This window comes from Ursus americanus, chromosome 16 (assembly GCF_024610735.1).
Source record: "Ursus americanus isolate L20-20 chromosome 16, mUrsAme1.1.p, whole genome shotgun sequence".
NCBI lineage: Eukaryota > Metazoa > Chordata > Mammalia > Carnivora > Ursidae > Ursus > Ursus americanus.
The window spans coordinates 60,377,551-60,405,118 of record NC_142142.1 but is presented as its reverse complement, the minus strand read 5'-3'; the positions used below and the strand labels follow the sequence as shown (position 1 = coordinate 60,405,118).

The 27,568-nt window shown below is 46.3% G+C and overlaps 1 protein-coding gene and 1 long non-coding RNA gene across 7 annotated transcripts; one reads left to right on the top strand and one right to left on the bottom strand.

Moving 5' to 3' along the window:
• Window positions 1-2,000: 2,000 nt before the first annotated feature.
• MSANTD4 (Myb/SANT DNA binding domain containing 4 with coiled-coils) lies at window positions 2,001-8,604 on the bottom strand. Of its 4 annotated transcripts, none has more exons than XM_045797672.2 (3): window positions 8,485-8,604; window positions 4,879-5,471; window positions 2,001-4,207 (listed from the first exon to the last, which is right to left on the bottom strand). In XM_045797672.2, the coding sequence occupies exons 2-3, from the start codon at window positions 5,338-5,340 to the stop codon at window positions 3,632-3,634; spliced, it is 1,038 nt and encodes a 345-aa protein (XP_045653628.1). In that variant the 5' UTR covers window positions 5,341-5,471; window positions 8,485-8,604; the 3' UTR covers window positions 2,001-3,631. The 4 variants fall into 4 exon arrangements, with proteins under 4 accessions (XP_045653628.1, XP_045653627.1, XP_045653629.1 ...); XM_045797671.2 differs by having other exon boundaries at window positions 8,443-8,550; XM_045797673.2 differs by lacking the exon at window positions 8,485-8,604 and adding an exon at window positions 8,192-8,424.
• A 265-nt stretch (window positions 8,605-8,869) lies between these two features.
• Window positions 8,870-15,840, top strand: LOC123792357 (uncharacterized). 3 transcript variants are annotated; one of them, XR_006779678.2, is made up of 6 exons: window positions 8,870-8,961; window positions 10,144-10,208; window positions 13,602-13,713; window positions 14,441-14,574; window positions 15,134-15,234; window positions 15,370-15,838. It is a non-coding gene; the product is annotated as an uncharacterized LOC123792357 (long non-coding RNA). The 3 variants fall into 3 exon arrangements; XR_015727026.1 differs by having other exon boundaries at window positions 8,877-9,030; window positions 15,370-15,840; XR_015727025.1 differs by lacking the exon at window positions 14,441-14,574 and having other exon boundaries at window positions 15,370-15,833.
• Window positions 15,841-27,568: the final 11,728 nt, after the last annotated feature.

Here is a 27,568-nt window from a genome sequence, read left to right as displayed (position 1 = left end):
GAGGTTGGAGGTGGCAGATGGACTTTCTGTTTCAACTTACTTATTTTTTTTAAAGGTCATTGGGTCACTTCAGAAAAATAAATGGTAAAAAAAAATAAAGGGTATTTCCTGATGAAATTCATTGAGAAAGTCCTTCTCAGAACTTCGTTATCAAAATCCAAACTGCATGATCACTGTCTTTTTGCTCCTGACTCACTGGTCTGGGTTCAAACAGCGGTGTCGTGGCGCCTCTCTGGATGGTGGTAAATGCGTCTTTCGGGACTTCAACCAGTTTAGCATCTTTCCCCCCAAGAAGACAGGGCTTCTTTGGTTGTCTTCTAGCTGTACTTATGCTAAACCCTTTCTGATTTGTGCTTGAAGTGATACATTTGACCGTCCTCCTCTGGGTTTTCAGGAAGGCGCTGCGTAAACCCCGCCTGGTGTGACGCGTATAGAGGAGCACGCACGTCAGAGAGAAGCTACAGACTGAGAAAGCAGACAGGCGGCTAGTGTTCCGGGAGCTTTAGGAGGAAGACCTGTGGTCTGACAAGAGTGAGCGGAAAGCCTCCACAGATTAAAAGGCACAAGATTTAAGAAATTTCCTTTTGCAAGCAGAGTGACCCAGGGAAAAACATTGAGCTCGAAACAAAACACAGTGAAGGTCAGAAAGGTAGGAAAGGTAGCTATTAGTTTAAAATAAAATATCCTCGGAGAACTGGGATCTGCTTTTCTGTTCAGGATAGAAGTGACGGCGCAGAAGAGGTAGAGGCATGAAAAGAGGGGAGAAAAAAGCAGTACAAACGGACAAATGCGGTAGAAAATGAGAGGAGAGCAGGAATTCTCTCCGGTCAGGAAGACTAAGCGCCTGGTTCGCAAGAAGCGCCTGAGGGAGTACTTTTACTGCGCAGGTGCGGGCCCTCCCTTCTAACCAGCATCTTTACGGAGGGGCATCCCTACGAGCAGGACCGTAGAACTGAGTGTCCACACCGGGGGCTTCGGGCCAGGACCTCCGCGAACCTCCAGCGCCCCAGCAAACCCGCGCGGCCACAGCTCCTCAGCGGTCCCCGGACCCCGTGCCCGCAGAACGCATCGCAGCTCCTGCCGAGGCGCGGCTCCTCGCTCCTTCTCCGCTCCGCTCCGCTCCGCGATTTGTTTCGGCAGCGGCGGTGCCGCGGGCGTGCGGGCCGCTCCGATCCGTGGCCTCCGGACACCCGGAGCATCTCTCCTCCGTTTTGAACTCGTGCCATCCCCACGACCTCAAGCCTCAGCTGTTCTGTCAGAGCATCAAACAGTGTGAGAAGAGCGGCATCACCCCACCCCGCAGAAGACCAGAGGAACCCCCAGGACGCAGAAACCCAACGGCGAGGTTTTCTGGGGGCGTGAGCCAACCCAATCCCCCCACGCCTGGGGGAGGGCTAAGAAAGCCAAGGCTCTTCAGCCGAAGCCCTGGAAGACAAGCAGCTGCTGCTTGGGAAGAGCACAAACACCTCCTGCGGGAACTTGAGTGCTCCGCGCAGACCGCATCGGCTCTTCCTGCTCGCTTCCAGGGAATTACCGTCTACCGATCTTACTACGGCTAAACACGGACAGCCCCTGCATGTAAGTAGCACTCTACAGTGTACGTGCCGTTTTATTTCAAGCCAACTACGCACACAGGCAGGGCAGCTGCGGTGGCGCCCACTTTACAAACGAGATCCGATCACGGGGCGCGTGAAAGCGTGCAAGCACTGCTTCCAAGGGCACCTGCAGACTTTCGCTCCTCCTCCTTCGAGCCCTCAGGGTCAGTTCTGGCGTACCCTTCTTCACGTGTGTCACTGAATTGAGGCCCTATGTCCCTTCTGGTAAAAGCAGGGACACGACTTAGCGCAAGAGCTGCTCTGGAGAGCGAATAAAATCACGTAGGAAGAGCGCCTCGCACAGTGCCTGCCACAGACGCGAACACTCGCTGCTGAGGCTCTCGTCCCGCTAAAAACCTCAATCCTCAACGCGCTGGTTAGCACCGGAAATCATAAACTTTCAGATAGTTGGTATAGGCAAATTTTATTTCTACGGTAGAAGCATTTATTTCGGTTATAGAAAAATAACACTATTTCAAAGTCAAGGTAACGAAGCAGAAGTATATTTTCTCCTTCGAGGCCCCGACGCAAACATCACATATGGTGTCTAGACATTCTTAAGTTAACAAGGAACAAACGCAGAATCCAGGTCGTATCTGTCAACAGAAGAGATGGCTTAAAGCTACATTGTCAGCCCTGGAAATCAGAAAATACAAAGTGATCTCGTGCAGCAATTCTCAAGGTTAGTGTGCCCTGCGATCACCTGGGTTGTGGAAACAGCACCTGCAGGGGACTGAAGGCGGGCCACGAGGTTACAGCAAGCCCCTGGTCTCAGAACAGACACCACAGGGACTGAAGATACAAACTTCATTCCGCAGGGAGGGGCAGGGACCAAATACACCACAGACTTTCACTCAGTGTTCCTTCTCTGAGCCTCAGACCCAGGAATAATAATCAATACTACAGATTAGGTCCGATAGTGTGTGATAAGTGCATCCCTAATCCATTCACACACAGCTACTATCATCATCGTCCCCACCTGACACAGAGGACATTCTCCCCATCCCCCACCCCCATGCCCACATAGCTGCTAAGATTCATTTAAAAAGTCACCACTCGTTGATTTCAAGCTCATGGACTACTGGTGCCATTTTTATATTGGTACCACTTTTACTAGCTTCAACCTTCACTTACATTAAGATTTCAGTACATGGTTGAAATGACAATTTTTCTACCGAAACTAAGACCATGAATTCAAAGAAAAAAAGGGAACTAAACCTGAGACAGCCTGTGTGGCTTCGAAAGCATCAATAGCTAGAGGAATGAACTGCTCTTCAAAGTGACCCATCCTGGACAATCTCTGAATTCCCTGCAGTTTTCAGAGTCTCAGGCTACAGAGAGAAACGCGGGGATAAAATACCTACAATCTTCACCACTCCCTATGTTCAATACACTACACACTAATGTTACGTAGTTAAAGGTTTTGGCCATTTAAGTAACTACCCATTTAAATAGCTGAGGTTTTAATATTCTGAAACTATAAACCAAGCTCTCGAGGTACACAGTCAGGCTAGGAAAGGATCTCTCCGCCCCAGCAGTACTGCTGTTTTGTGTGGGATGATGTGGGGGTGGGGAGCTGTCCTGTGCACAGCAGGACAGGCAGGACACAGGTAGGCACGCTGGCCTCTACCCACGCCCCCATTCTGACAACCAAAAGTGTCTCCAGATGTTGCCAAAGGTCTTCCAGGGGTCAAAATCACCCTCCTGTTGAGAACCACGAGCTAGAAGTTTGAGCTAGAATTTTACGTGGACGTAACCGTCAACGCGGAGTGCACCGATGATCCAAGACGCTATGTAATTGTACTAATTCAGAGTACAGCACGATAGTTTCGGCCTTACTGTTTATGCATACGTTATTTTTACGTAATATGCTACTTAAGTATACAGTAACCCACACTTAATATCTTTTTCCTATTGAAAACACAGACATTAAACAGGAAAAAAACCAGAGCTAATCTTGCAACCATCTTTATATTACTGGATACAGAGAAAAATCTATGGTTTCCACACACTGGCTCAACGGGGACCGAGATCCGTCACTGCAGGTGTCCCTCCTTCTGAATTCGAAGTCTCTCCTTCTCTACTTGTAAGCGTTCCTTTTCAATCTGCAGCTTCTCCGACTCGAATTTCAAAAACTGCAGCCTATCTTTTTCCAGCTGTAAGCGTTCTCTCTCCAGTTTTAACTTCTCTGCTTCTATGTCCTGTGGCTGAAGGATGGACTTTTCTCCCTGGCCGAGTTCGTTTTCCAGAGACGGCTTCTCTGAGCCGACGACCTGGAGCCTCAGCCTCTCGCGCTCGATCTGCAGCCGCTCCTTCTCCAGCTGCAGCCGCTCGTGCTCCAGGTCCAAGTGCCGCAGGCGCTCCTTCTCCACCTGCAGCCGCTCCTTCTCCACCTGCAGCCGCTCCGCCTCGATGTCCAGGCGCCGTTTCTCCAGCTCCAGCTTCTGTTTCTCTATGTTCACCAGCACATGGGGCTCATCGTAGGCAGACCTAGATGGTGTTGAGTTCAGAGTAAAAAACTCATCGATGTGGGGGAAATCTGGAAGTTCGTTTTCCCTCCTGGAATCCGGTATGACGGATGACAACATTTCTTCCTCCTCCTCAATCTCAAACTAAAAGGAAAAAGCAACTTTCAGTCTTTACTTCTACTTCATGGTTGTCAATTTGTCTAAACATGTCCTTAAAAATTTCCGTATTTGAGCACAGAAAACCACTTCTTTTGAGTTTACCGGATTACCTGATGTCACTAATACAGCTGAGCCTTGAACAACGTGGGTTTGAGCTGGGCAGGTCCACCTGCTCGCAAAGTTTTTTGCTAAATACAATACAGTACTAGAAATGTATATTCTCTTAGAATGTTCTTAAGATTTTCTTTTCCATAGCTGACTTTAGTTTAAGAACACAATATATAATATATTTAACATACAAAATACGTGGTCATCGACTGTTTATGTTATTGTAAGGCTGCGGGTCAACAGCAGGCTACTAGTAGTTAAGGTCTGGGGGGAGTGAGAACTTACACGTGGCTTTTCGACTGTGCGGGAGTCGGCGCCCCAGCCCCAGGTTGTTCAAGGATCAACTGCATGTATCATTAAGAGAAGCATATTTGGGTTCAAAGAGAGATTAATGACACAAAGAGGGAAAAATGGAATGGAATGATTTGTTAGGTACTACTTTTCAGTGAGCTTGACAACTGGGATCTTGACTGTTCCTGGACCCTATCACGAACTCCCACATCAGAACTGAACGAGTGAAAAGAGAGGACTCACAGGCTGCTACTTACTTCGGGACTCTGGGGATCTCTTTCTTCCTCTTCCACTTTGACCTCAGTTAAGGATCCACCTGCATCCCGGAAATCCGCCACGTTCTGCCAATCGAAATTCGCATCATTGCGGAATCCAATCTTTTCATCGATCTCTTCGGTGAGAGAGTCATCTAAGTCGGACGTGGGAAGGGGAAACCCCGAGCCCACCAGCTTAATGTTCGCCTTCATCCTCTTCCTCTTCATGAGCGCCCGCCAGTCCAGGTACCTCCTCTTCACCTCCGTCCCTGTCCTCTGCTCGCCCTCGCCCACGGCATTCACACACTGCGCGATCTCCTCCCAGGCCATCCGCTTCATCACGTTGATCGTTGTGTTGAGCTGCTTGGAAAAAATGACTTCTTTCCGTTTTGTAATTTCTTTCAAAAGGGTCTGAGTTTCTTGAACACTAAAATTGCTTTTCCTTTTCCTTTTCAACTGCTTCATTTTCTCAACGTAAATGCAGAGATGTGGAAAGTTGGGAAATGCTAAAGCACAAAAATCAAGGGCAGTCCCTTTCTTGGCACTCTGTTCACATCAGAGTTGTCCGCTCATCTAGTAGCCCAGGCGGGATGGTCCTAGAGAGAAAGAAGTCATAGGCCGTCAGCCTGCAGCCACCCGGGGAGCCACGCACAAGACTGAAGGACAAGCCCACCTCTGCTCTGGCTATGACCGCCTCCCCTTCCCTCTCAGCCAGCCCCACCACCGTCCGTGTTTCACTCACCTGCAGGCTGCCCTGGCGCCTAACCCCCTTGTCACCCCAGGCTGCCCCCTGCTTCCCCACTCCAGGGCCACTCTCTCTCCCACCCCGCTGGCCGGCTTCCCATCACCCATCGTCACCTTCGTGCCTCTTTGGAGCCTCTGTGCACAGGGGTCCCTCTGCCTGGGGAATTGGGCACCTGACAAAAATGAACGCCATGTCTTCGCATTCGATCCCAAGTCAGTTAGTGAACATTCTAGAACACTTGTAATTTTAAAGGATCACACTTAATTAGTACTCTGGCCTACCACTCCTTATGTAACTTAAATGATCAATGGGCTGGGTAAGTATTCAGCTTTCCTCTAGAGGCCACTGAAGAATACTCAGGAGGTACTAGGTTCACAAACTTTTAAATATATTTTTATGTATCTTTTTGTTTATATATATAATATATATCTTTTATATCTTATATTTATATAAAATATTTTTTCTGTATCTTTTTCATATACTTATAAAAAAGGACTGAAGCAAACTGATTTATACATTATGACACCAGCCCAAATATGCTTCTCCTTAGTATGTATGTCACCGCACACTCCAGAGAACTGAAGTGTAAACGTGGCTTTTGCCTTCCTCTACCATCTGCTTCGGCACTAGAAGGATCTGGGAGATGGTAGCCCACTTGTTCCAAGGGCAGTAGCCTCAATACATAACACCATGCCTAACAAACAGGAGGTACAAATACAACTTAAAATAAGGTGATTGGAGGATGGGAAAAAGACAGAAAATGAAACAAAGTAACTCAAGGAAGGTAAGCTACCAAAACTGAAACTTCTATGGGCAAAGCATATGTTTAAAAGAAAAAGGCAGCCCAAGACAACATAGGCAAGATTCAGTTTGTGAAATTAAGTGAAGCCTTTAGATAAACTATCCACCCTTTGACTACGCCGAAAAACATAAGAACCTATCAAGTTATAAAACATTGTTAGGGGCGCCTGGGTGGCTCAGTCGTTGGGCGTCTGCCTTCGGCTCAGGGCATGATCCCAGCGTTCTGGGATCGAGCCCCACATCAGGCTCCTCCGCTGGGAGCCTGCTTCTTCCTCTCCCACTCCCCCTGCTTGTGTTCCCTCTCTCGCTGCCTGTCTCTATCTCTGTCAAATGAATAAATAAAATCTTTAAAAAACACACATTGTGAAAAGAAAATTTTAAGTAAAAAGGCTCTGTTGCTACCATAGTCTGTATGGACCAATGATGAGTAAAGTAGGTTATCAAAGACATATTTTTAGTAGGGAATCAGGTTAGATGTCCTTAAAAACAGAATAGAGAGCTAAAATAATATCAAATTCCATATCATATTAAATACAATGTATTCCTGGCTTTTTGTTTCCAAAAGATACAGAATGTTTCAGAGCATTTAAATAGCTTTTTGAACCATTTAAAAAATGCATGATTAAAATACAAGTATTTACCAGTAGAGTAAATGAATAATCTATACCACAGCCACTAGCGGGATACGTGCAGTAAGTGTTATATTAGAGGATGGATATGGCTTAGCCCAACATTCTTCTTGTGTACATGTATCTTATATTCCCAGACAGTCTGGGCTTAATTACGAGCAAACCTTTGGTATCTTCTGATTAATGTAAGAAAGTACCAAAATCAGTGCACCTTGAGTTGAGGTACCTATGTTTGCACAGACAGAAGCTAAGCTGTGTTTCCAGGATCTTTTTATTTTTATTTTTCCTGTTCTTTCCTTTATATTTTGATGCTTATGGAACACAGCTTGGGTTTCTGTCATCCATTACCGAAGAGCTTACTCAAATATTTACTAAGCTCCTACTATGTGCAAGGCACATATTCCCGGTGCTGGGGATAGAACACCTCACAGAACGTGAAAAGATGCCATTTTAGATGTCAAATCCTACCCTGTTTATATCGGTTGTGTTCCCTAGTTTTACAGAAGGGAATTCGGCAGTTGCAGCCTCTAAAAATCCATAAGACCTTGCATGCCCTAACAGAGACAACCGCCGTTTTCCCGAAATCCCAGTGGACAAGCATTCTTTCCAGGCTGGGAATAGGTCTAAGTAGTTCACTTACATAATCCTTGTGAAGATGATGTACCACCAAAGGCACATTTTAACAGTGGGCAATTGTTTTTTCAAGGACTAACACTTGAAAAGGAATATCCTAAATACTGTGTGATAAGACAGAATTAAGAGGTCCAAGGAAAATCAGGCCGTCAATTCTGGGTCCCCCCCCAAAAAGCAAATATATATATAATTTTGTAAACTCATTAGGCTGTTCAGAAAAAGAAAGCATCACAAAATATCCAAACTTCCCCAAGTCTCCCTCCTCCCCACGCCCACATATTCTTATAGGAAATTCACTTTCCTGCCAAACAGGATGCTCTTCTCTGAAACTTGCGGTAGGTAAATAAGTGAAGTTTACTTAGGGGCAACCTGTTATCGGAGTGATACGACACCTGCCCCCCGGCCCCGCAGCCTTCTTTGGGACCGCCCGGAAAGAGACCGAGCTCCCCGGAGGCCACCCAGGGGGAGGTGGCGCACGCCCGCCTCGGCCACAGCGCAGCGGCCACACCTGCTGGCAGATGCGGCGACCTGGAAGGAGAGTCTTCTGGATGTTAAAGCAGAGTCCCGACTGGGTGCGCGGGAAACTTCTGCAGCCTGGATTCAGCTGCCACAGCCCTCCCACCCGCCCCGGGCGGGCTGGTACTTCTAGGAGCGTCGTGGTACCGCTACGACGCAGATCCAGGGCCAAAGCCGGCCGCGGGGGGACCGCCACCTGCCGCTGACCCCCGCTGGGACCTTCCCCGCTGCGAGGGCACCCACCGTCCGCGGAGCTGCCGCCTCCTCAGGGACAGACTCGCTCACCTGCGACCCCGGCGGTACCTCCGCCCGATCGCCTCTAAGGGGGCTAGGAAAAAAAGATGCCTCATTGATTCCCCGCCCACTAACTTCGCCCGCCCCTTGCCGCCACCCGTTGGCTGGTGCGGCTGCCAGTCTTTCGAGACGGCTCATCCATTGGTCCGGATGGTATAGCCCTTCTGGCTGAGGGCCCGCCCCAGGTCTGGCCTCACAATGGGAATCGAGTCCCCAACCGGTTCCGGGTTAGTGCCCTGGAATTCCGCCCCCTTGCGATTCGCGGCCTCCCGCTCTGCGCTCAGGCGTTGGCGCATGGCTCTGTCAGTCAAGTGGGCTCTAGAAGCCGATTGGCTGCTAGAGATCAGCCTGCGGCGCTGTTCCGCCTGATTGGGACCCTGGCCGCCCCGCCTCCAAACCCTACCTCTGTCCTTGACCTTTACCTGTTAAAAGGGCGGAGAGGAAGGGGGAATGTTGGCGTTGCCCCAGGTACCTTCAAGCTCGTCCTCCCCTTCTGCTCCACGAAGTGCGGCTTAGGTTGGCCCCAGCCAGACACCGGTGATTTCCTTACACCTCAACCAGTCCTTATCCCACTTGACTCCAAAATCACTGCACCTGTTGACTGTGTGCTCCTTGTTTCCCTCACTGGGCCTTCTTCCCTCGCGGCCCACTTCTCGCTGCCAGCGCAGGTTCTGGTGTCACTCGGCAGTCTGTCTGTGGTCCCTTCTTCCCACTGTCGCCAGGCGGGCGGCTTGGCCTTGGGCGCAGCCACACTCCTGATGGGAAGTGCAGACCCTCTCCAAGAGTTGCTGCTGCTTTTCTCTCAGGCGTCGTCTTCCATTCGCACCCCCCCCCCTTCCCTCTTCCTCCTTCCTTCCCCCAGTGCTCTCCTTTCGGTCCCCAGCCTGGGCAGTGGCCTTGGGACTTCGTTTGCACAGGCTTCTCCCCGCCTCTTCCCTGCCGGGGCGGGATTCGGGTTAGCAGGTAGGAAGGAAGGAAGGAAGGAAGCCCTCCTGTCTCTCCATTCACCCGCCGTTTCTTCTCAGTGGTCTCTCTAATGTGGGTTTGTCCGATAAATGGGTGCTCGGTAACTTCTCAAGCTCAGATATTTAAGTTCTTAGCGTAAGTGTTGCCCAAGGCGGTGTGTGGCATCCCCTATTTGTACTTGTTAAATCCTACCCCAGCCCTACTGCCGCGTGCTCCCTTCCGCGTGGGTGCCTTTCCTCGATGGCGCTTGCCACGTGTGCCCTGCGGGTGGGTCTTCCTTGTTCACTGTTGTCATTTCTTGGCTTAGCGCAGTGCCTAGACTATAACAGGCACTCGAAAGAGATTTGGTGAAATAATGGAATATTCCGGATGAACGGTGAATGCTTGCCGGACATTCCTGGAGGAACTCTCTTCCATAAAATAGGAAGTCCTTAGAAATAGGCTCTTTGAAATGTGATGATTAGTTTAGTCTTTCAGATTCTCACTGGGGAGTCCGTGTAAGAAGCATGCCTACACTTTTGCCTAAGTAGAACAAAAACATGGTTATTTTGAAAATTATGAGAACTTAGATTTTATAATTTTGATTTTGTTTGTGACGGATGTTTCTTGGGTGAGTGTGGTGAGAAGGTAAGAGAACTATCCATCCCAATTATAACCAGACACCCTCTCTCTGTTCCCTTTCAGCGAATGTCCACCGCTTGAATCCATTTATCTACTTCATTAACCAGGATAACACCAAACACATGGCAGTAAGTATTAAGAACCTTCTGCTTTCAAATGAACTCTTGAAGGTTCCTGCAATTAAACGTCAATCTTTTTGCTGATAGCAAAACTTTTTCCAGATAACCTCACTATTCTTTCTTAGCTATAACTTGCGTGAGTGGATATGGACTAATAGGACCAACAAGGGAGAGATGGAGGGTAATCCAGAATGCCTAATATCAGTACCCCATTACGAATCTGATAGTCTAGTTTACTGATTTTATTTTAATACTAATTTCAGACTAGAGATTTGACCCTGAGGTTCTTACACACTTATTCTAGAAGTGATCTGTCCAACTCTGGTAGCCACTAGCCAGATCAGCCCTTGCTTGAAATGTGTCTAGTAAAATTGAATAACTGAATTTTAGTTCTGTTTAATTTTAATTTAAAAACAGAATTCAGTCAGTTCAGTGACTGGATAACTGGAAAGTATATTTGGAAAACTTGAGTTATGTGAATCTACTTTTTCAACTGTAAATATTTTGAAGTCTAATTACAGTTGGAATAGGGGTGCCTGGCTGGCTTAAGTTGGTAGATCATGTGACTCTTGATCCTGGGGTCAGGGGTTCAAGCCCCACATTGGGTATAGAGCTTGCTTACTTGCTTACTTAAATACATATGTACATGCATGCATACAGATGGAGTATTTCTGGTAAATTAGCATCCGAATTGCAATGTACTGTAAGAGTAAAATACACACAGGATTCAGAGATTTAGTTTAAAAATGTACAATGCCTCATTGAGAATTTTCATACTGATTACAAGTTAAATGATAAAATTTTGCATAATTGGGTTAAGGAAAATATATTCTTAAAATGAATTTTACCTGTGATTTGTTTTTCTGCTTTAAAATGAAGCTAATAGGAAATTTAATCTTATATATGTGGTTTGCATTATATTTCTATTAGACAAGTCTGTTCTAGGCTGTGCCTGGCCATAGCTTATTAAAAGTCTCAGAATGAGAATGTAATCATTAGCTAAAATATTTGTTTCATTGCCTTTTATTTAATCAAAAGGAAAGAAGAAAGACACTGGTACTGTCTTTCCTCCAAATGCAGTTTAGTTAAGAAAAAAGTCACCCAGTTCACATGATACAATCTACATTATATATACACAGTTACTGTGTCACACTGTCTCTGCCCTCAGTGTTTGCCTTGCGCACGTCCTGCTTCCTCCTGGCCCCTCCGTGTGACGTACTCTTATTCCTCAGAACCTGCTTTTCCCTGACAACCTGAGAACAGATCAACTTGGCTTTTTCACCAGAATTCTGTGCTCATACATGTTCTACTTAGATTTCTACTGCTCTGCTCCGCCCTTTCTCCCGCGGATCTCTTGCATCTCGCGCGTTACCTCTTAGGCTGGCAAAAGTGTATTTGTTGACTTGAACTGAACATTGACAAAATAAAACTCACTCTGTTTTGTCCTCTGTGATGTTCCACCAAATTGCTTGCAGTTGTCATCATCCCTCAGTTAAATTATAAGGGTGTATAAAATGACATTGAAAGCTTTTCACCAGCAAATTTCATGTTTCTAAAAACTTTACATTGAATGGAAAGCCTGTGTGGTTCCTATAGAAATTGTTGCAGTTCTTTTCCTTTAGATTTTCTCTTATAACTGGAAAAAATAGGAAATGTTAGAACACAAGCTATTTAAAAATGGCACTCAAAATAGCAAGAGGTAGGGAGAGCAGATTTTAATTTTGAAGATCAGTCTGGTACCAGATCTTGAAAAGTTGAATGGGTCCTGGCATTCCAGCTAGCACTGGCTGTTGTTGGGTGGCCACTCTTGTTTATGGTGGGAGGTCTGGTTTCTGTTGGAATAGCCTATGAAATAGTGTGGGCCAGTGCTTATTAGGAAAGTCATTCGTAATACTTTTCCAGAAAATCACCTGTACATCGAGCTGCCCATGGGAGAAACAGATCGATTCCAAATCTATTCTTGTCATTTGGAATATGTGCCCTGGTCACTTTCTATTTGGAGCCCATTTTAAAAATTCACTCTTGGTATACATACACTTTTGGTTTTTCTCTCCTATTTGGCAGTCAGAGAGGCCTCTTGTTGAAAACAGTTTTAACAGTTTTGTGGGATGACCATCTGTCTCTTAAAGTCCCCTGCAGAATGAGTTTTATTCATGCAAAATAGCCTATATTTTAAATCACCCCATCCCACATATATACTGAATATTTAGTGGAATTGATCTGGCCCTTTTTGCATAATGTATCAACAGAAAAACTGCATAAATGTCATTTTAGTAATAAAGATTAATCATTGTTTTCTCATTTTGAGAAATTACTGTGACTTTCTGTAACCTCCTGGTTGTTACAAATGCATGTGCATTCTTGAGTTCCTTTTGTAAGAACTGAACTGAGTTTTGGAGCCCAGAGCTTTTCATTCTCTGGCCAGTTCCCTTTCCTCATCTCATTTCGAAAATAGTTATTGAACACTATTGTGTGCCAGCCACTACTCTAAGGGCTTCATCTCCATGAATCTGTTTCACTATTACAAGAACCCTCGCATTCCGTCCGGTGTGTAGGGGGGACCTGCGGCTGAATGCCGTGAAGCGTCTCTCCGAGGCTGCGCGGGGAACCGGTGTTTAAGCCCAGGGAGCCGGACACGCCGGCCTCATGCTGGGCCGCCACTCGCAGCGGGCGTTACCGCTCCTGCCAGGAGATTTAAAGGTGGTGGACATTTGGGAAGATTTTAGTGGAGTAGAGAGACAACAACTCCCCGTCTACCTTTTCCTGGGTTTGGTTCTTAAACTACCCTTAGTCCTCCGTGATCACTGACTTTCCTTTTTAATACCTTTCCTTCTCATGGCATTCTCACCACCATCTCCCCTACTTTTCCTTCTAAATTACCTCCCTGTTTTTTTCTCATTAATCAAAAATGCATAGCTGGAGTGTTTCTACTATTGCATCTCATAATCTAATAATAATGTGGTTGCTAGTCATAAGTCTCAGAGTGGACAAATAACAGATCATATCGTATTTCTTAAACACAGAAAGCCCCTGAAAACCCCAAGTAATTTCTTTACGAATTTTGGTGACCCTTAGTTGCCATTATCCTACTATTGTATTTGCTCCTAGAAACAAACAAAAATTCTCCTTATCTGTTACTATTGGATGTTAAATTTCAACATCTCGTAAGTTAAAGTGATTTTTGTAGGTGTTTAAGATAAAAGGATGATTTTCTTTTAAGTAATCTCTCTACCAAACTGGGGCTCGAACTCACAACCCTGAGATCAAGAGTCTCACGTTCCACTGACTGAGCCAGCTAGGTGCCCCCAAAGGCTGACTTTTAATAACAAAAATCTGCTTTACTTTTGTTGTACTGAGTTTTTACCTCTATGTGTTTCCACTTTTAAGCTTTTTTTTTTTCAGTTTGATTAAAAGTGAAGCAAAGTGTGCCTTCTGTCGCCTCTGTCCCAGTGCTAGAGAACATCCTCATACATCGTGTGCATTAATAGTTCCAGTCCTCCATTCTTCTTGTGGGGTAAGAGGGGCTTTATTTTAATCGAATTTGGAAATGGTGTCAGAATGCAAGGTTTCATTACTATAGCAACAGAGAATAATGGAAAGACTAAATGTCAGACACATTCTGTGTTGCCATAGTGACAATCACTTGCTTTCCCAAATATGTTTACTGTTCCATTCTGGTCAGTTTTTAAAATATGCTCATCTATATGAATGCTCAAAAAGGGGAGAAAAAGTTCAAAGTCATTTAAGAAAGAAAGAAGCCCTTCAAGAGAGGAAAGCAATTTGCTTTACTGTCCATTATTTAATAAGAAGTCCACAGAGTCCACAAAAAGGCTATACGGGAAGTAGAAATTCTCATTTCTGTTCAAATAAGCGTTCTTCTTATTTGCAGTCAGGGAAATTGAAGCACAGAGTTTAAGGCATGTCCGTATTGTCATTTCATGCTATTTCAAACCATTTTTTCTGAGCTCCTGAAAATAGGGAACTCTGCCCCATTGAAACTGAAAACTTTTCTTTAAGCAGCAGCACTTGAGGGCCTGTACCTACCAGGCAAAGTGGGCAAAGTCAGGAAAGCAGGCAGCAGTTTCTCCCAGCCCCTTTGATTATCTTCCTCTGCCTTCCAGCAGCCTCTTCCCCTCCATCCCCTCCCCAACAGATCATTCTCAGGGCCCCCCCAGCCCACAACTGATTAGTGACCTTGAGTTTTGCCTTTCTCTTCCTCTTCCCCTAATTACTTCCACCAGACTAGGGAGAACAGGGGCCATGCTCACCGTCATCTTGGAAAATGCCGTTCCTAGCACAGCGCCTGGCTCATAGTAGGATATGATAAATCCTTAATTGAGTGAACGAGCTTCCATCAACAATACCCTTTGTTTAGGTATTTCTTTTCTTTTCTTTCCTTTTCTTTTTTTTAAAGATTTTGTTTGAGAGAGAGAGAGAGCATGAGCAGTGGGAGAGGGAGAGAGAATCCCAAGCACACTCCCCTCTGAGCGCAGAGACCAACATGGAGCTCTGTCCCACGACCCTGAGATCATGACCTGAGCTGAAACCAAGAGTCGGACGCTTAACCCACTGAGCCACCCAGCGACCCCTGTTGATGTGTTTCTGAGACTCTACTAAGTAACTGAAACACCCAATTTGAAGTAATGTGTAAATAGGCACAGTGGCCCAGGGGTCCCTCTTCTCAAAGTACCAGCTACTTTAGAAATGACTGCTGTCTTTAGGTTCATTTAGGAGGTGGCTTTGAGAAGTCCAGATGCATTTATGCTACAGAAGCGATGTGCTAAATGGTAGTTAAGTTTCTGGGGTGACCAGCAAAAATGCCTGTGATACCAGCTGTGCCTGAGCCAGGAAATAACAGTACCACTTCCATAATTCCCAGTCCCTCTCATAGCTTTGTTTTGGTTGTTCAAAATTCACTTCTGTTTCCATCTCAGGATTTCAGGAGTTCATCTCCACCAGCCATAATGACAGTTCTGGCGACAGAAAATATTCGTAGGTCCCAGTGAGGTGCTGGTTCATGATACTTCTGGAGAAGGTAGGAGCATGTCCTCGTTGTCAGGCATGTGAATATGGTACTTTACCTGGCAGGCTGGACTGTCCAAGTGTGGTCAAGGATCTTCAATCATGGGATGGGGCAATTAATTATTCTGCATTATCTTGGTGTGCCCAGTTTAATTACAAAGGTCCTTATAAGTAACGGAGTGGGGAGGAGAGTGTCAGAAGGATGCCGTGTGAGCAGAGGACCACCCAGTGCTGACCTCGAAGAGAAGGGAACCACGAGTCGAGGAACCCTTGAGAAGCTGGAAAAGCAAGGAAATGAATTTTAACCCAGTGACTCTGGTTTTGGAATCCTGAACTCCAGAACTGTACGAGAATAAAGTTGTGTTGTCTTAAGCCACCACGTTTGTGTCGTTACACTGCCTTAGGAAACTAATTCAACTTCCATATCAACATGACAGAAATGAGCTCCCCTAGAGCAGTGGCTGGGAGACGCTTTTGATTTGTCCCACCAAACCTCCTTTTAAAAAGTCTTCCCTTACCCACTACAGCTACCGTACTGTCTAGTGAGCAGAAGAACTCCACAATCATGTTGAAAATGTACCAAATAACAATAGAAATGAGAACTAGCCATCATTAAAAGACCAAAACAGCACCAACGAAAGTAACAATTTTACAAATAATAAGTTAAGAGCAATCAAAAACTACAATCAAGTCAAACCAACACATTTGATTCATAACAAATAACAGCTTCTCCTCTAGGAAGTTTGGGGATTCCAATGATGTGTATATGCCCACACACAAAGAGGAAGTTTGTGGTGTTGCCAAGCATTGTGTGAAGTCAGACGCTCAGTGACCTCATGATGTGCTCATTTTGGTTTATGGACATCCAATTTTATTAACCCTTAATAACTCACTAGGTAGGTTATTCAGAATTACGCCTTGTCCATATGAAAAATTATAGCCTTTGAACCCTTAAGAACTGAGAAATGACCTTGGTTTGGGAATGCTTCTAAGACAAACAGTAAGAGACCAACGCTTGAGAAATGGCTCACAGTCATTCTTCCTGCAAGTTTCTTTTTTTTTTTTTTTTTTTAAAGATTTTATTTATTTATGTGACAGAGAGACAGCCAGCGAGAGAGGGAACACAGCAGGGGGAGTGGGAGAGGAAGAAGCAGGCTCACAGCGGAAGAGCCCGATGTGGGACTCGATCCCGGATCGCCAGGATCACGCCCTGAGCCGAAGGCAGACGCTTTAACGACTGCGCCACCCAGGCGCCCCTTCCTGCAAGTTTCTTATAATGAATTGGAGAGGGCATGTCCGTCGTTTGCAGAAGATGAGGAACTCTGGAGAGGGTTGAGGGGAGGTGAAAGAAAAGAATTCCCAAGTTTGGTTCCTGAGAGATGACCCCATTCATGACATAGGTCATTGTACATTGGTTCTTTTTCTTGCAGCACCTTGGTTTGAGCTTTGATTTGCGTTCATCTATACGTGTTTCAAAATGTGTTTGGAAGATAAGTACATATTATCACAGCTCACACAAGTAACAAGTGTTGCCATCTAATCTAGGCATCGGAGTTACCCCACCAGCTAAAAATAACATGGTTGTGATGTTATCTTTTTGAAAAATTCTGTAGAAAACTGATACCTGATGTTCCAAATGTTAACATGGGAGCCGCTGAATCCCAGGAGCAGAAGGTCCCTGTAGGAGATGGAGATCAAACCCTTGAGTGTTTGAATTCCGTCTCCCCAGCATCCTGAAGAATTTCCTGTCTTCCCAATTCCTTTAGTTACTTTTCATACTGGATTTCAAGCGTCTTCATGCCTTGGTCCTTTGGGATACCCTCGTGTTCTCTTTCAAATTGTGACATGCAGTATTCTAGATATGAAATGAGGTCTCCCCAGTAGCACCATAACCAAACCATCTGCTGTTTATCTCTTTCGATTGCCACATTTATTCCGCAAAAATTTATTGGGGACCAACCATGTGAGCAAAACGCAAGAAAATCCCTGCTCTCGTGGAGTTCCCACCCCGTGACCTGTATCACCGACTTAGAAAGGTATAAGTCCTAAATTCGTTTTGAATTTATTTAAAATTTACTCAGCCAGCTTCCTGCCAGCTTCACACCCCCTGTAAGTGGCTGCCTGTCAGCCAGGTGTCTGTGTCTGCCTGTCAGTGGGGTGTTCGAGTCTGCCTGTCAGCCAGGTGTCCACATCCATGAGGTGTCCACATCCGCCTGTCAGCGAGGTGTCCGCCTGTTAGCCAGGTGTCCATGTCCACCTGTCAGCCAGGTGTCCACATCTGTGAGGTGTCCACGTCCGCCTGTCAGCGAGGTGTTCGTGTCTGCCTGTCAGCTGGGTGTCACATCCGTGAGGTGTCCGCATCCACCTGTCAGCGAGGTGTCCGCATCCGCCTGTTAGCGAGGTGTCTGCATCCGCCTGTCAGCGAAGTGTGTGCATCTGCCTGTCAGCGAGTTGTTTGTGTCTGCCTGTCAGTCAGGTGTCCGCATCTGTGAGGTGTGCGCATCCACCTGTCAGCCAGGTGTCCGCATCCGTGAGGTGTCCACGTCCATCTGTCAGCGAGGTGTTTGTGTCTGTCAGCTGGGTGTCACATCCGTGAGGTGTCCGCATCCACCAGTCAGCCAGGTGTCTGCATCTGTGAGGTGTCCACATCCACCTGTCAGCGAGGTGTTCATGTCTGCCTGTCAGCTGGGTGTCCACATCCATGAGGTGTCTGCATCCGCCTGTGAGTGAGGTGTTCGTGTCTGCCTATCAGTCGGGTGTCCGCATCCACCTGTGAGTGAGGTGTCGGCGTCTGCCTGTCAGCGTCTGCCTGTCAGCGAGGTGTGCGCGTCTGCCTGTCAGCCGGGTGTCTACATCCGTGAGGTGTCTGCGTCTGCCTGTCAGCAAGGTGTCCACCTGTTAGCCGGGTGTCTGTGTCCACCTGTCAGCCAGGTGTCTGCATCTGTGAGGTGTCCACGTCCGCCTGTCAGCGAGGTTTTTGCGTCTGCTCTGTGTGGAAGATGTTTCTAAAGTTTCCACAGCTTACCGTGTGTAAGAGCTGCTGTTCTGTCACAGTAAAAAGATCTTTAAATGAAAACATTTTTATCCACTTTTTACAGTTTACACTTTTTTCATCATTTAACTCACAATTATTTACTATTTCCTTTTTTCTTGTAAGCAGTAACATCAAATAAAAACGAACGGAAGTATGGTTAAGTTCTCTTAGAAAACAAAGCAACAACAAAAAACCAAAAGACACAACCTCAGCACTGGGAGAGTAAGGAAAAGAAGAAATTATACACAAGTGCGGGAACCTCGAGATTGCTTTGTAGTCTGTTGCCTAAGTGACAGCCACACACTAGGGAGGACGGTTATTAAGAAGTGTAGCACCCGGCTGTCTCCATGTTGGCCGCTTGATTACCTTTGTTTCCATTCATGCATGTGGACTTTGGACATTATTTTAAATTATGCCATAAAGAAAGCTGAACATGATTTTGGTTTTATGCAGAGAACAAAATGGTTTTTGCAGCATCACTGACTAAAGTAATAACTGTTATTTCAGGGCACTTTTCAAAAGCATGAGGCACCACTTTTGCAGGGAAGCAAGGTCACCTAAGGTCGTTTGCTTCAGCATGAATGAATCGAAGGGAGTTTCTTACCGCTAACAAAAGACCGGTTCTGTTGAACATTCGGACATAGCTGGTTCTATTTCCCCAAATCTAATCAGTCTTTCTGGTTTTCCTTCTTCGGTGTTTTCTCAAAGCTGTCCCATGCCATCTGCTCTGTGTTCTATTCTCGACATCTTTTGCCTGTAGAGAGGCATGGTCCCCCAAATGATCCCCGTGTCCGGATCCATCCTGTTCACTGCTTCACAACTCTCATCGTGAAGCAGGACTCCTGTCCTGTGACTCTCTTCCTTGGGCACCGCTACCCCGCGTCCTGCGCGTTGTTCTTTGCCATACCAGCATCTCATGTACATCTTCTAAGTCTTTATAAGGGGACTTCATTTTGTTTTCTTACCCAGCTAAGTTCTTTTCTCCTGCTTTTAGCTGAGATTTTATACCTTTTAGCTGGGATTTTATACTTGTGGGGATTTTTGTCCATTTGTATTGCTTGTGTAGCAGAGAAGGGGGTGTGGTAAGGAATGTGCATGGTTTTAGGCTGCGCTACCTTCTAGTGAATGAGTGGGGTCCTGTCTCTTCGGCAGGAAGGTGGGCTAGAGTATCTTGGACAAGCATTGGAAGTTGGTGAGAAGAGTGGACGGGACGGGGGCCTGGGTGGCTCAGTAGTTAAGCGTCTGCCTTCGGCTCAGGGCGTGATCCCAGGGTCCTGGGATCGAGCCCGCATTGGGCTCCCAGCTCAGCGGGAAACCTGCTTCTCCCTCCCCCGCTCCCCCCGCTTGTGTTCCCTCTCTCGCTGCCTCTGTCTCTGTCAAATAAATAAATAAAATCTTTGAAAAAAAAAAAAAAGAGTGGACAGGACAGTAGAGTCTGCCTGACAAGAAAAATAAGCTCAGGGATAGGAGGAGGGGTGTCACCGGGGGTAGTAAGCAGAACCTGATTAGATGAACGGGTATCAGGATGAAACAACAGGAGGATTTATAATAGAATGTGTGTTAAAAGTGGGTTTGGGCCAATTTTCTAAGCATAGCGAAATCAGCTTGGTCGGAAAAACCAGTGCCAGATACTCAGCAATCCGTGGCTGTATGAGACATTTCACCAGATGGATATAATATAGACATTAATGTGCAAGTTTAAAGTCATGCATTTATTGATACTTTTTTGTTACTGTTCCTATGGAGTGGTTTGGTACGGCAGAGACATCAGTGGTTGTAGATTAAAAGAGATCTGGGGTGGTGGAAAAAGAGATTTCCCAAAGACACCACAGCAGTACCTCCCCCCCTCCCCCGACACCTCTTCCTGTGTGACCTTGCCACTGCCCCGTTAAGAGAACAGAGTCCGTTTCTCTTCCTGGAATCTGGGCAGGTCTTGTGACTACCTTGACAAAAACCAAAAGCCAAAACTCAACAACAACAACAACAACAGCAAGAAAAGCAGCAGAAATGATGCTCTGCTGTTTCAGACAGGGCCCTGGCCTGGCTTGGCGGCCTCCGTTTCTACCTCCTGCGAGCCAGCCGGCGTGTCAGAAGCATGCCCACCCTGACACTGCCCAGTGCGGGCGCAGCCCACGTACCGGGGACCTTGGAGGGTAAACCATGGCGGACGGCCGACGGAAAGACGCCAGCAGGTGCCGAGCCACACACGTGCGGGTGAGGAACCCAGATTCCCGGTTGAATCCTCACACTGCCTGGTGGATGCTTCATGGATCACAAGCCAAGCACAGAGCCTACCCTTCTGGAATTCCACAAAATGGGGGGGCAGATACAATGGTGGTTGTCACCCACTGAATTTGGGGGCGTGGTGTTACACAGCCACAGGGAGCGGAACCAGGGCCTCATTCGGTTCCTGTCGTCCATGCCAAAGTTCTTCCTTCGGCCCCGCACAGGGCAGACGCTGGTCCTTGCCAGCCCATCTCGTGTCTGAGCAGTGACACTCCCAGAAGAAGAAGGGGTGAAAGGTCATGGACACATGATGCCACTGCTCCTTGAAGAACAGCCTTTGTGGCTGGAATGCTGATTGTGCGTGTCGGTCACCTGGAGATGGGTCTGTCCAGTGGTAAGCACAGGTCTCTGAGGTTAGTCGACAGCTTCCCCCTGCAGCCTTCGTGGTCGCTTTCAGTTTAGGCGGGATATCTTTTAGAAAACACAGAAATTACCTTACTATGTTATCTTAATAAGCATCTTTTAAGCAATTACTAGCAATTTTCCTTCCAAATATATTTTATATTTCAGTCACATGTGATTGGAAAGCATCCCTACCTTTTTTTTAAATCAGCAAAATGGTTTTGCAATCATGTGAACAAATCAAAAACCCTTAAAGGGATCCTATGGCTCATTGTTTCTTGATGAAGGTAATTTGAAAGAGGAAATAAAAATCAATTGTGCTTCTCTAAATAATAGAAAAACAGAGGAGAAATCAAAAAGGCAGTAAACTTGTATTGGCTGTTTGTTTTTATCTCCATAGAGCAAGCATATTTTTAATTTATGGTCAGCTGGGAGAGTCTTGATCTGCAGAATTGATCAGTAATGTAGTTCAGTCATTCTCAAGCTTTGAGGCATTCCATGTAATGAAGGAAGAATAATAATTCTCACGGGTGATAACCTTATAATGTTGAACCATGGCTAAGTTTGTTCCACTAATCGGATGGAAAACATGGGCCAAATAAAGTTCCCAAACCGCTACTTCCAAGTACGGACTCCCGGCATCGAGCATTCCAGTCAGTGCAATAATCTGGTTACTAAAGCTTTTCCGGGAGAGGCAATATGTCGCAGAATCCGTCGTGAGCTCATCTTCTCATCAGCTGTGTGTCTCCGGGCAAGATGTGCAGCTGTCACAGCCCCGCTGGCGCATCTGTTCCCTCCTGACAGCAGCTGAGCCGTCTGCGTGACTGTGAGGGTCAGAGGGACGCGCGCGGGCAGCCTGCCCTGGTTTCTCTGTTTCACGGCCTTCACCCGCGTGTGTTGCTGCGATGTCTGTCTCAGAAGCCAGGCTGGCCGTGTTGCTGTTGTTATCACTAACATCATCCTTGTTGCCAGTCTTTTTCTTTTTTTAAGATTTTATTTGTTTATTTGAGAGAGAGTATAAGCAGGGGGAGCAGCAGAGGCAGAGGGAGAAGCAGACTTCCCACTGAGCAGGAAACCCCGTGCAGGACTCGATCCCAGGACCCTGAGATCACAACCTGAGCTGAAGGCAGACGCTTCACCGGATGAGCCACCCAGGTGCCCCTGCTGTTGCGGGTCTTACTCACACTGCTTGTTACTGCCGCCGACGGGTCAGGGGCCCACTGTTTCTTCACCAGGCTCCTGCAAAGGGCAACCTGTACTGTCACTTTTCTTAGGGTCCCTTTCTTCTAGATAAGCTTCCCTTGGGCATGGCTGGTGGAAACTTGAGTCCTGCACCAACCCACCCCATACCTGCCCACAGCCGTTGCTGCTTCCCCCCCTCCATCCGGAACCCCCGCAAGCACACACCACATTTCCTGCAGACCCTTGACTCCCCCGTTTCTTATTTGATGGCCCCACACTGTGTAGCTGTGCGTGGACAGGACTCCTCATGATCCGCTCTTACTTGTGACGGACTTCCCAGTAGGTACAACCTCCCTCCCAAGCCTAGGGACCCTGCATCTAAAGGTTCCTGTTGCTTGTAGATGACTTCTCTTCAGCACCTGCAAGTCTGTGACTGTGGAGTCCCCTCCTGTGTCGAGTCACAGGTCACATCTGGGGCCAGGCTTGCCTCTTGAAAGTAGCACATGGCTGTGCGGACCCAGCCCAGCTATAAGATGGCTTTGATTTGTCTTTCTAACAGGGTTAAAAAGGAAGGAAGACAAAAAGGGGAAGAAAGAAAACAGTGCCCTGAATTTTATTCCCTTTAAGAAAAAACATTTCAGCAAGTAGGCCATGTATATTTGCATCTTTAAAAAATTAAATCAATACAGTAATCAAACAAAAATCCATCAAGCTATGAAGTAGCAGAGCTAGAAATCTATGCTCTTTTTGATGAATACATTTAGTCAAGGGATAAAATGTTCAGAGGAAAGGCTAAATGAGTCCTTGGCTTTAAATAGATTTACCCTTGCAAATGCCATTTGTATATACAGCCTCTACTGCTAAAAGACATGATGGTCAAGAATGCAGTTCACTTTGCCACAAGATACCAGAACAAAACACTAAATACCCTCTTTGAGAATGCTGAAATGTTGTCACTCAGTGTTTACCGAACATCCACACGACAGACCGTGCTCTATGTGGTACTTGGGAACCACTGTAATCTTAATTAGAGCAGTTCTTGCCCTCAGAAAGTTTAGAATGAAGTAAACATTAGGTATGATACAAATATATTGACTTATTTACTATTAAGTATATAATTTGTTGGATCATTGAGCAGAGCTATTCTTTAAAAACTGTGTTACATCATACTCTTCTTATCTTTAAATTTGCACCCTAAGTTTAAAAGCAATAGAATTATATTTGAAAATAAATATACAAGTTAAATCTCAAAATTAGGGACACCCAAGTGGCTCAGTCAATTAAGTGTCCAACATTTGATTTCAGCTTGGGTCATGATCTTGGGGATCGTGAGATGGAGCCCTGCATTGGGCTCTGCATTCAGCGTGGAGTCTGCTTGGGATTCTCTCCCTCTCCCTCTGTCCCTCCCAGCCCCTTTCTTTCTCCTTCAACTGAATAAATAAAACTTTTAAAAAATAGATTTCAAAATTAGAGTTTCAACAATAAAAACTAACCCTTCCATGGTACTCTTATGGACCTGGCATTATTATAAGTATTCTGCATATATTAACACACTGAATTCTCACAGTAACCCTATGGTGAGGACACAACTATTATTCCCATTTTCCAGAGATAGAAACAGAGTCACTGGGGCGCCTGGGTGGCGCAGCGGTTAAGCGTCTGCCTTCGGCTCAGGGCGTGATCCCGGCGTTCTGGGATCGAGCCCCACATCAGGCTCCTCTGCTATGAGCCTGCTTCTTCCTCTCCCACTCCCCCTGCTTGTGTTCCCTCTCTCGCTGGCTGTCTCTATCTCTGTCGAATAAATAAATAAAATCTTTAAAAAAAAAAAAAAAGAAACAGAGTCACTAAGATGCTAAATAGCTTCGTGACAGAGTCTCGCTCCATATACCAAATTCCTAGGGATGGGAATTAAGGGTGCAGGAGGAATGACTTGTTCAAATAAAAATAATTTCACATTTCAAAACTGATTTTTAAACCTCTCAAGTGGTCACAAATATAGGACAACTAAAAGTATAAGATAAACACCAGTTTAAACAAATAAGACTTTCGGAAATAAATTTTTTGTTATAGGCATTTTCCTGATGAAGTACCTACTTTATCCATTATGGACTAATGCATTAACAGGCATCTATGTAGCAGATTTCTTTAGAAATGGGACATAGGTCAGAAAAGTAAAGAGGGAAGGCTAGCAGAGGGGAAAAGGGTAATTAACATGTCTTAACAATTTGACCTGGAACTGGTCGTAGAAAAGATGATTTAACTTCATTCATGATTTTACCACCTGGAGTAGTTACTGTTGATTACTCTCTCTAATGTATTTAACTGCTCTGTAATGTATTTAAATTTGTTTCAGCATTCGTTCTGGTATTGGTACAGATAAAATATACAGAGTTCAAATACCTCATTCAGTTATTCAACAATTTTTTTTTAAGTAAGCTCTACACCCAACATGGGGCTTGAACTCACAACCCTGAGATCAAGAGTTGAGCACTCTACTGCGTGAGCCAACGAGGCGCCCCTTGACAAATATTTATTAGGCACCTATCATGTACCCAGTAGTAGGTACTTGAGATAAGATCTTGAGATCAAATCCCTGCCTTAATGTAACTTAAGTAAATATAACTGTATGGTGTATATAATACACTGTATATATTATATATAATATATGTATATATGTATATATGTGTGTGTATATGTATATAATGTGTGTATATATGCATACGTGTGTGTGTGTGTTTGTGTGTAAAATACAACGCATTAGAAGATGAGCAGTGCCATGGGATAAAGGAAGAGCAGAGTGTTGGGGGTTGGAGGCTCTGGGGAAGGGGATGGTTGCGGGTTTAGTGTGTTTGGGTAAGTGTCATTCAGAAAGTGACATTTGCACTGAGCTTTGAAGTGGGAGATGGGAGCTGAGGGAAGAGCCTTCCAGCAAAGGAAACTGCCAGCATAGAAGGCCCGAGGAGGAGCCACCTGTTCTGAGTGAGTGGAGGGAGAATGTAGTAGGGGAGGAGGTCAGAGAGGTAGGAGGCAGTGGGCCTGCTGTGCGGGCTTTGGTTTTCTTAGAGAAATTTGGAGCCCTTGGAAGGTTTTGGGCAGAAGAGTGAAATGATCTGATCTCCATAGATCCTGATAAGACCACTGTGGCTGTTGAGTTGAGAACAGACTGTAGGGCTCTGAGGGGAAGCAGAGAGGTAGTCAGGAGGCTACTAGAATAATCCACATGAGATGATGGTGGCCCAGGGGGAGATAGAGGAGGTGGTGATTCTGGTTATTTTCTGAAGGGAGAGTTTAGAGGAGTTCCTGATGGTTGGGACATAAGGTGTGAGCAAGGCAAGTTGAAGATGTCTACAAAACCTTTGGCCTGAGGAAATGGAAGGACATTGTCTGCATTGTAAGAAAGCATAGTAGGAGTTGAGCTTTGGAAACCTTAAGTTTTTGACGTCTATTAGACATCAAACAGGAGGTAATATGTAGGAATTTTGATGTAGGAACTTCGGAAGAGGTGTGGATTGGAACTATACATTTGGAAGCCATCAGCAAATAGATGGTATCGACCTTGGATGAGATCACCCAGGGAATTCGTGTGGAGGGAGCAGATAAGAAGTCTCAAGAGCTGGTCCCTAGGGCACTCTCACATCATAAGATCAGAGAGTAGAGAAGGAGCAAGCATAGCAGACTGAGCTGGAGTGAGGCCGCAGAAAAGCCAGAAGAGGGGGCAGTTCTGGAAGCCCCACAAGGAAAGTAAAAAGCTGCTGATAGGTCAGGTAAGAGAAGTATCTGGAGGCCACTGGTGCTCGTGACAGAAGCAGTTTTGGTGAAGTCATTGGCAAAAGCCTGAGAGAAGAAAGATAAGACATGGATGCATGCAGAGAAATGGGGCCGTTGCTGGAATGCATATGGCGTCCGCATGTTTGTGTGCTGGTAGGAATGATCCATAGGACGGGGAAGATGGAAGGAGGAAGGATTGCTGAGGTGAGAGGGGTGTAATCTCACAAGAACACTGCATCTACAGCAGCCCCCTCATCTGTGGTTCACTTTCCAGTTACCATGGTCACCTGCGGCCCGGAAGCACATGACCCTCGTCCTGATGAGCTGTCAGAAGATGGTCCTGGAATAGCCTGGCGTGCCTCAGTGCCTGCCTCACTCTCCTCACCACATAGGCATTTTATCCCCTCCCGTGATCACTGGAATAACGGTGAGTCCAGTATGATGAGATATTTTGAGAGAGAGAGAGATACCATATTCCCATTACTTTCATTACAGTATGTTGTTACAGTTCTTCTATTTTATCATTAGTTGTTCTTGGTGATCTCTTACTGCGCTCAGTTTATAAATTAAACTTTATCATAGTTGTGTGTATATATAGGGCAAAACACAGTATACTAGGGTTTGGTACTATTTGTGGTTTCAGGCCTCCCCTGGGGGTCTGGGAACGTAACCCTCGTGGGTAAAGAGATGAGGATGCTGGTGGGTGGGTAGGTTGGTGGTGGGAATTTATAGATGTTCTCATCAGGCCACTTTTGCTCAGTTTTGGTTTTGCCAAGTGTGACAAAGCAAGAGAGGAGCAAAGAGTTGGAGCACGGGAGTCGTCCCGAAGTCTGACGGAACGTAAGCCACCTTTACTTCACAACGTAATTTTACCTCACAGTCCTGACGGAAAGAGGATCCAGAGGCAGGGCTTTGAGGGAACGTGGCTGCCAAGCACAGAAAGCACACGGATGCTAGGCAGCAGGGGAGGAGAGGCGAGGCTGGAAGGAGGCCACGTTCGGATGTGTGAGGACTTACTTCCTGAAGAGAACGCACGGCTGAGTTAGTGCGGTGGTCGGTTGTTAAAAACGGCGACGATAGATCCTGCCTCTCTGCTTCTGTACTCTCTCCAGTATTTCTTTGCTGTTGGCTTTAGAGTCGATTTTCCACCCCTTGAGTCTGTTGTTTTGTGAAGGGCTGTGACCAGTAGAATGCAGACGTGGCGTCTGGGGCGCCTGAGGCCAGGTCTCGAGGCCCCAGTGCTCTGCTGTGTGTCAGAGGGGTGTCAGTCCCTGGGGAAGAAGCCAGGCTGTCCTGCTGGGGGGAGAGGCCCAGACACGGCCCTACGCTGGCCGGTGCGGTAGCCACTAGCCACACGTGACTACTGGGTACTTGTCACGGGACTGGAACCTGAGAAATGGAATCTTTCGTCTTGAACAGTTTTGATCAGTACTGTTTTCGGTGTAAATAGCCACAGGCAGCTAGCACTTCCTGGAGCGGACAGCGCCGTCCTAGCGGGCACAGACCACAGGGATGCGAGGGCCCCATGAAGGAGAACGGAGGTGTCCCACTGAGGGGAGGGAGGGAGCCCCCAGCCCTGGGTGAACCCTCCAGCCACCAGCGTGTGGAGCAGAGCCAAGCCGTCCCTGCTAACCCTGCCTGGATGCCTGACCTGCGGCAGCATGAGCAAGAAGGGTGTCTTCAGCCGCTAAATTTGAGGTAGCTTGTCATGTGGCCATGGAGGTGGCCAGTAGGT

Bases quoted from the DNA above. Each gene is read 5' to 3' on its own strand.
- MSANTD4 (XM_045797672.2), bottom strand. From the start codon at position 5,340: ATGAAGCAGTTGAAAAGGAAAAGGAAAAGCAATTTTAGTGTTCAAGAA. The intron at 4,208-4,878 runs GTAAGTAGCAGC...TTTTCCTTTTAG, and splicing joins GAGATCCCCAGAGTCCCGAA to TTTGAGATTGAGGAGGAGGA.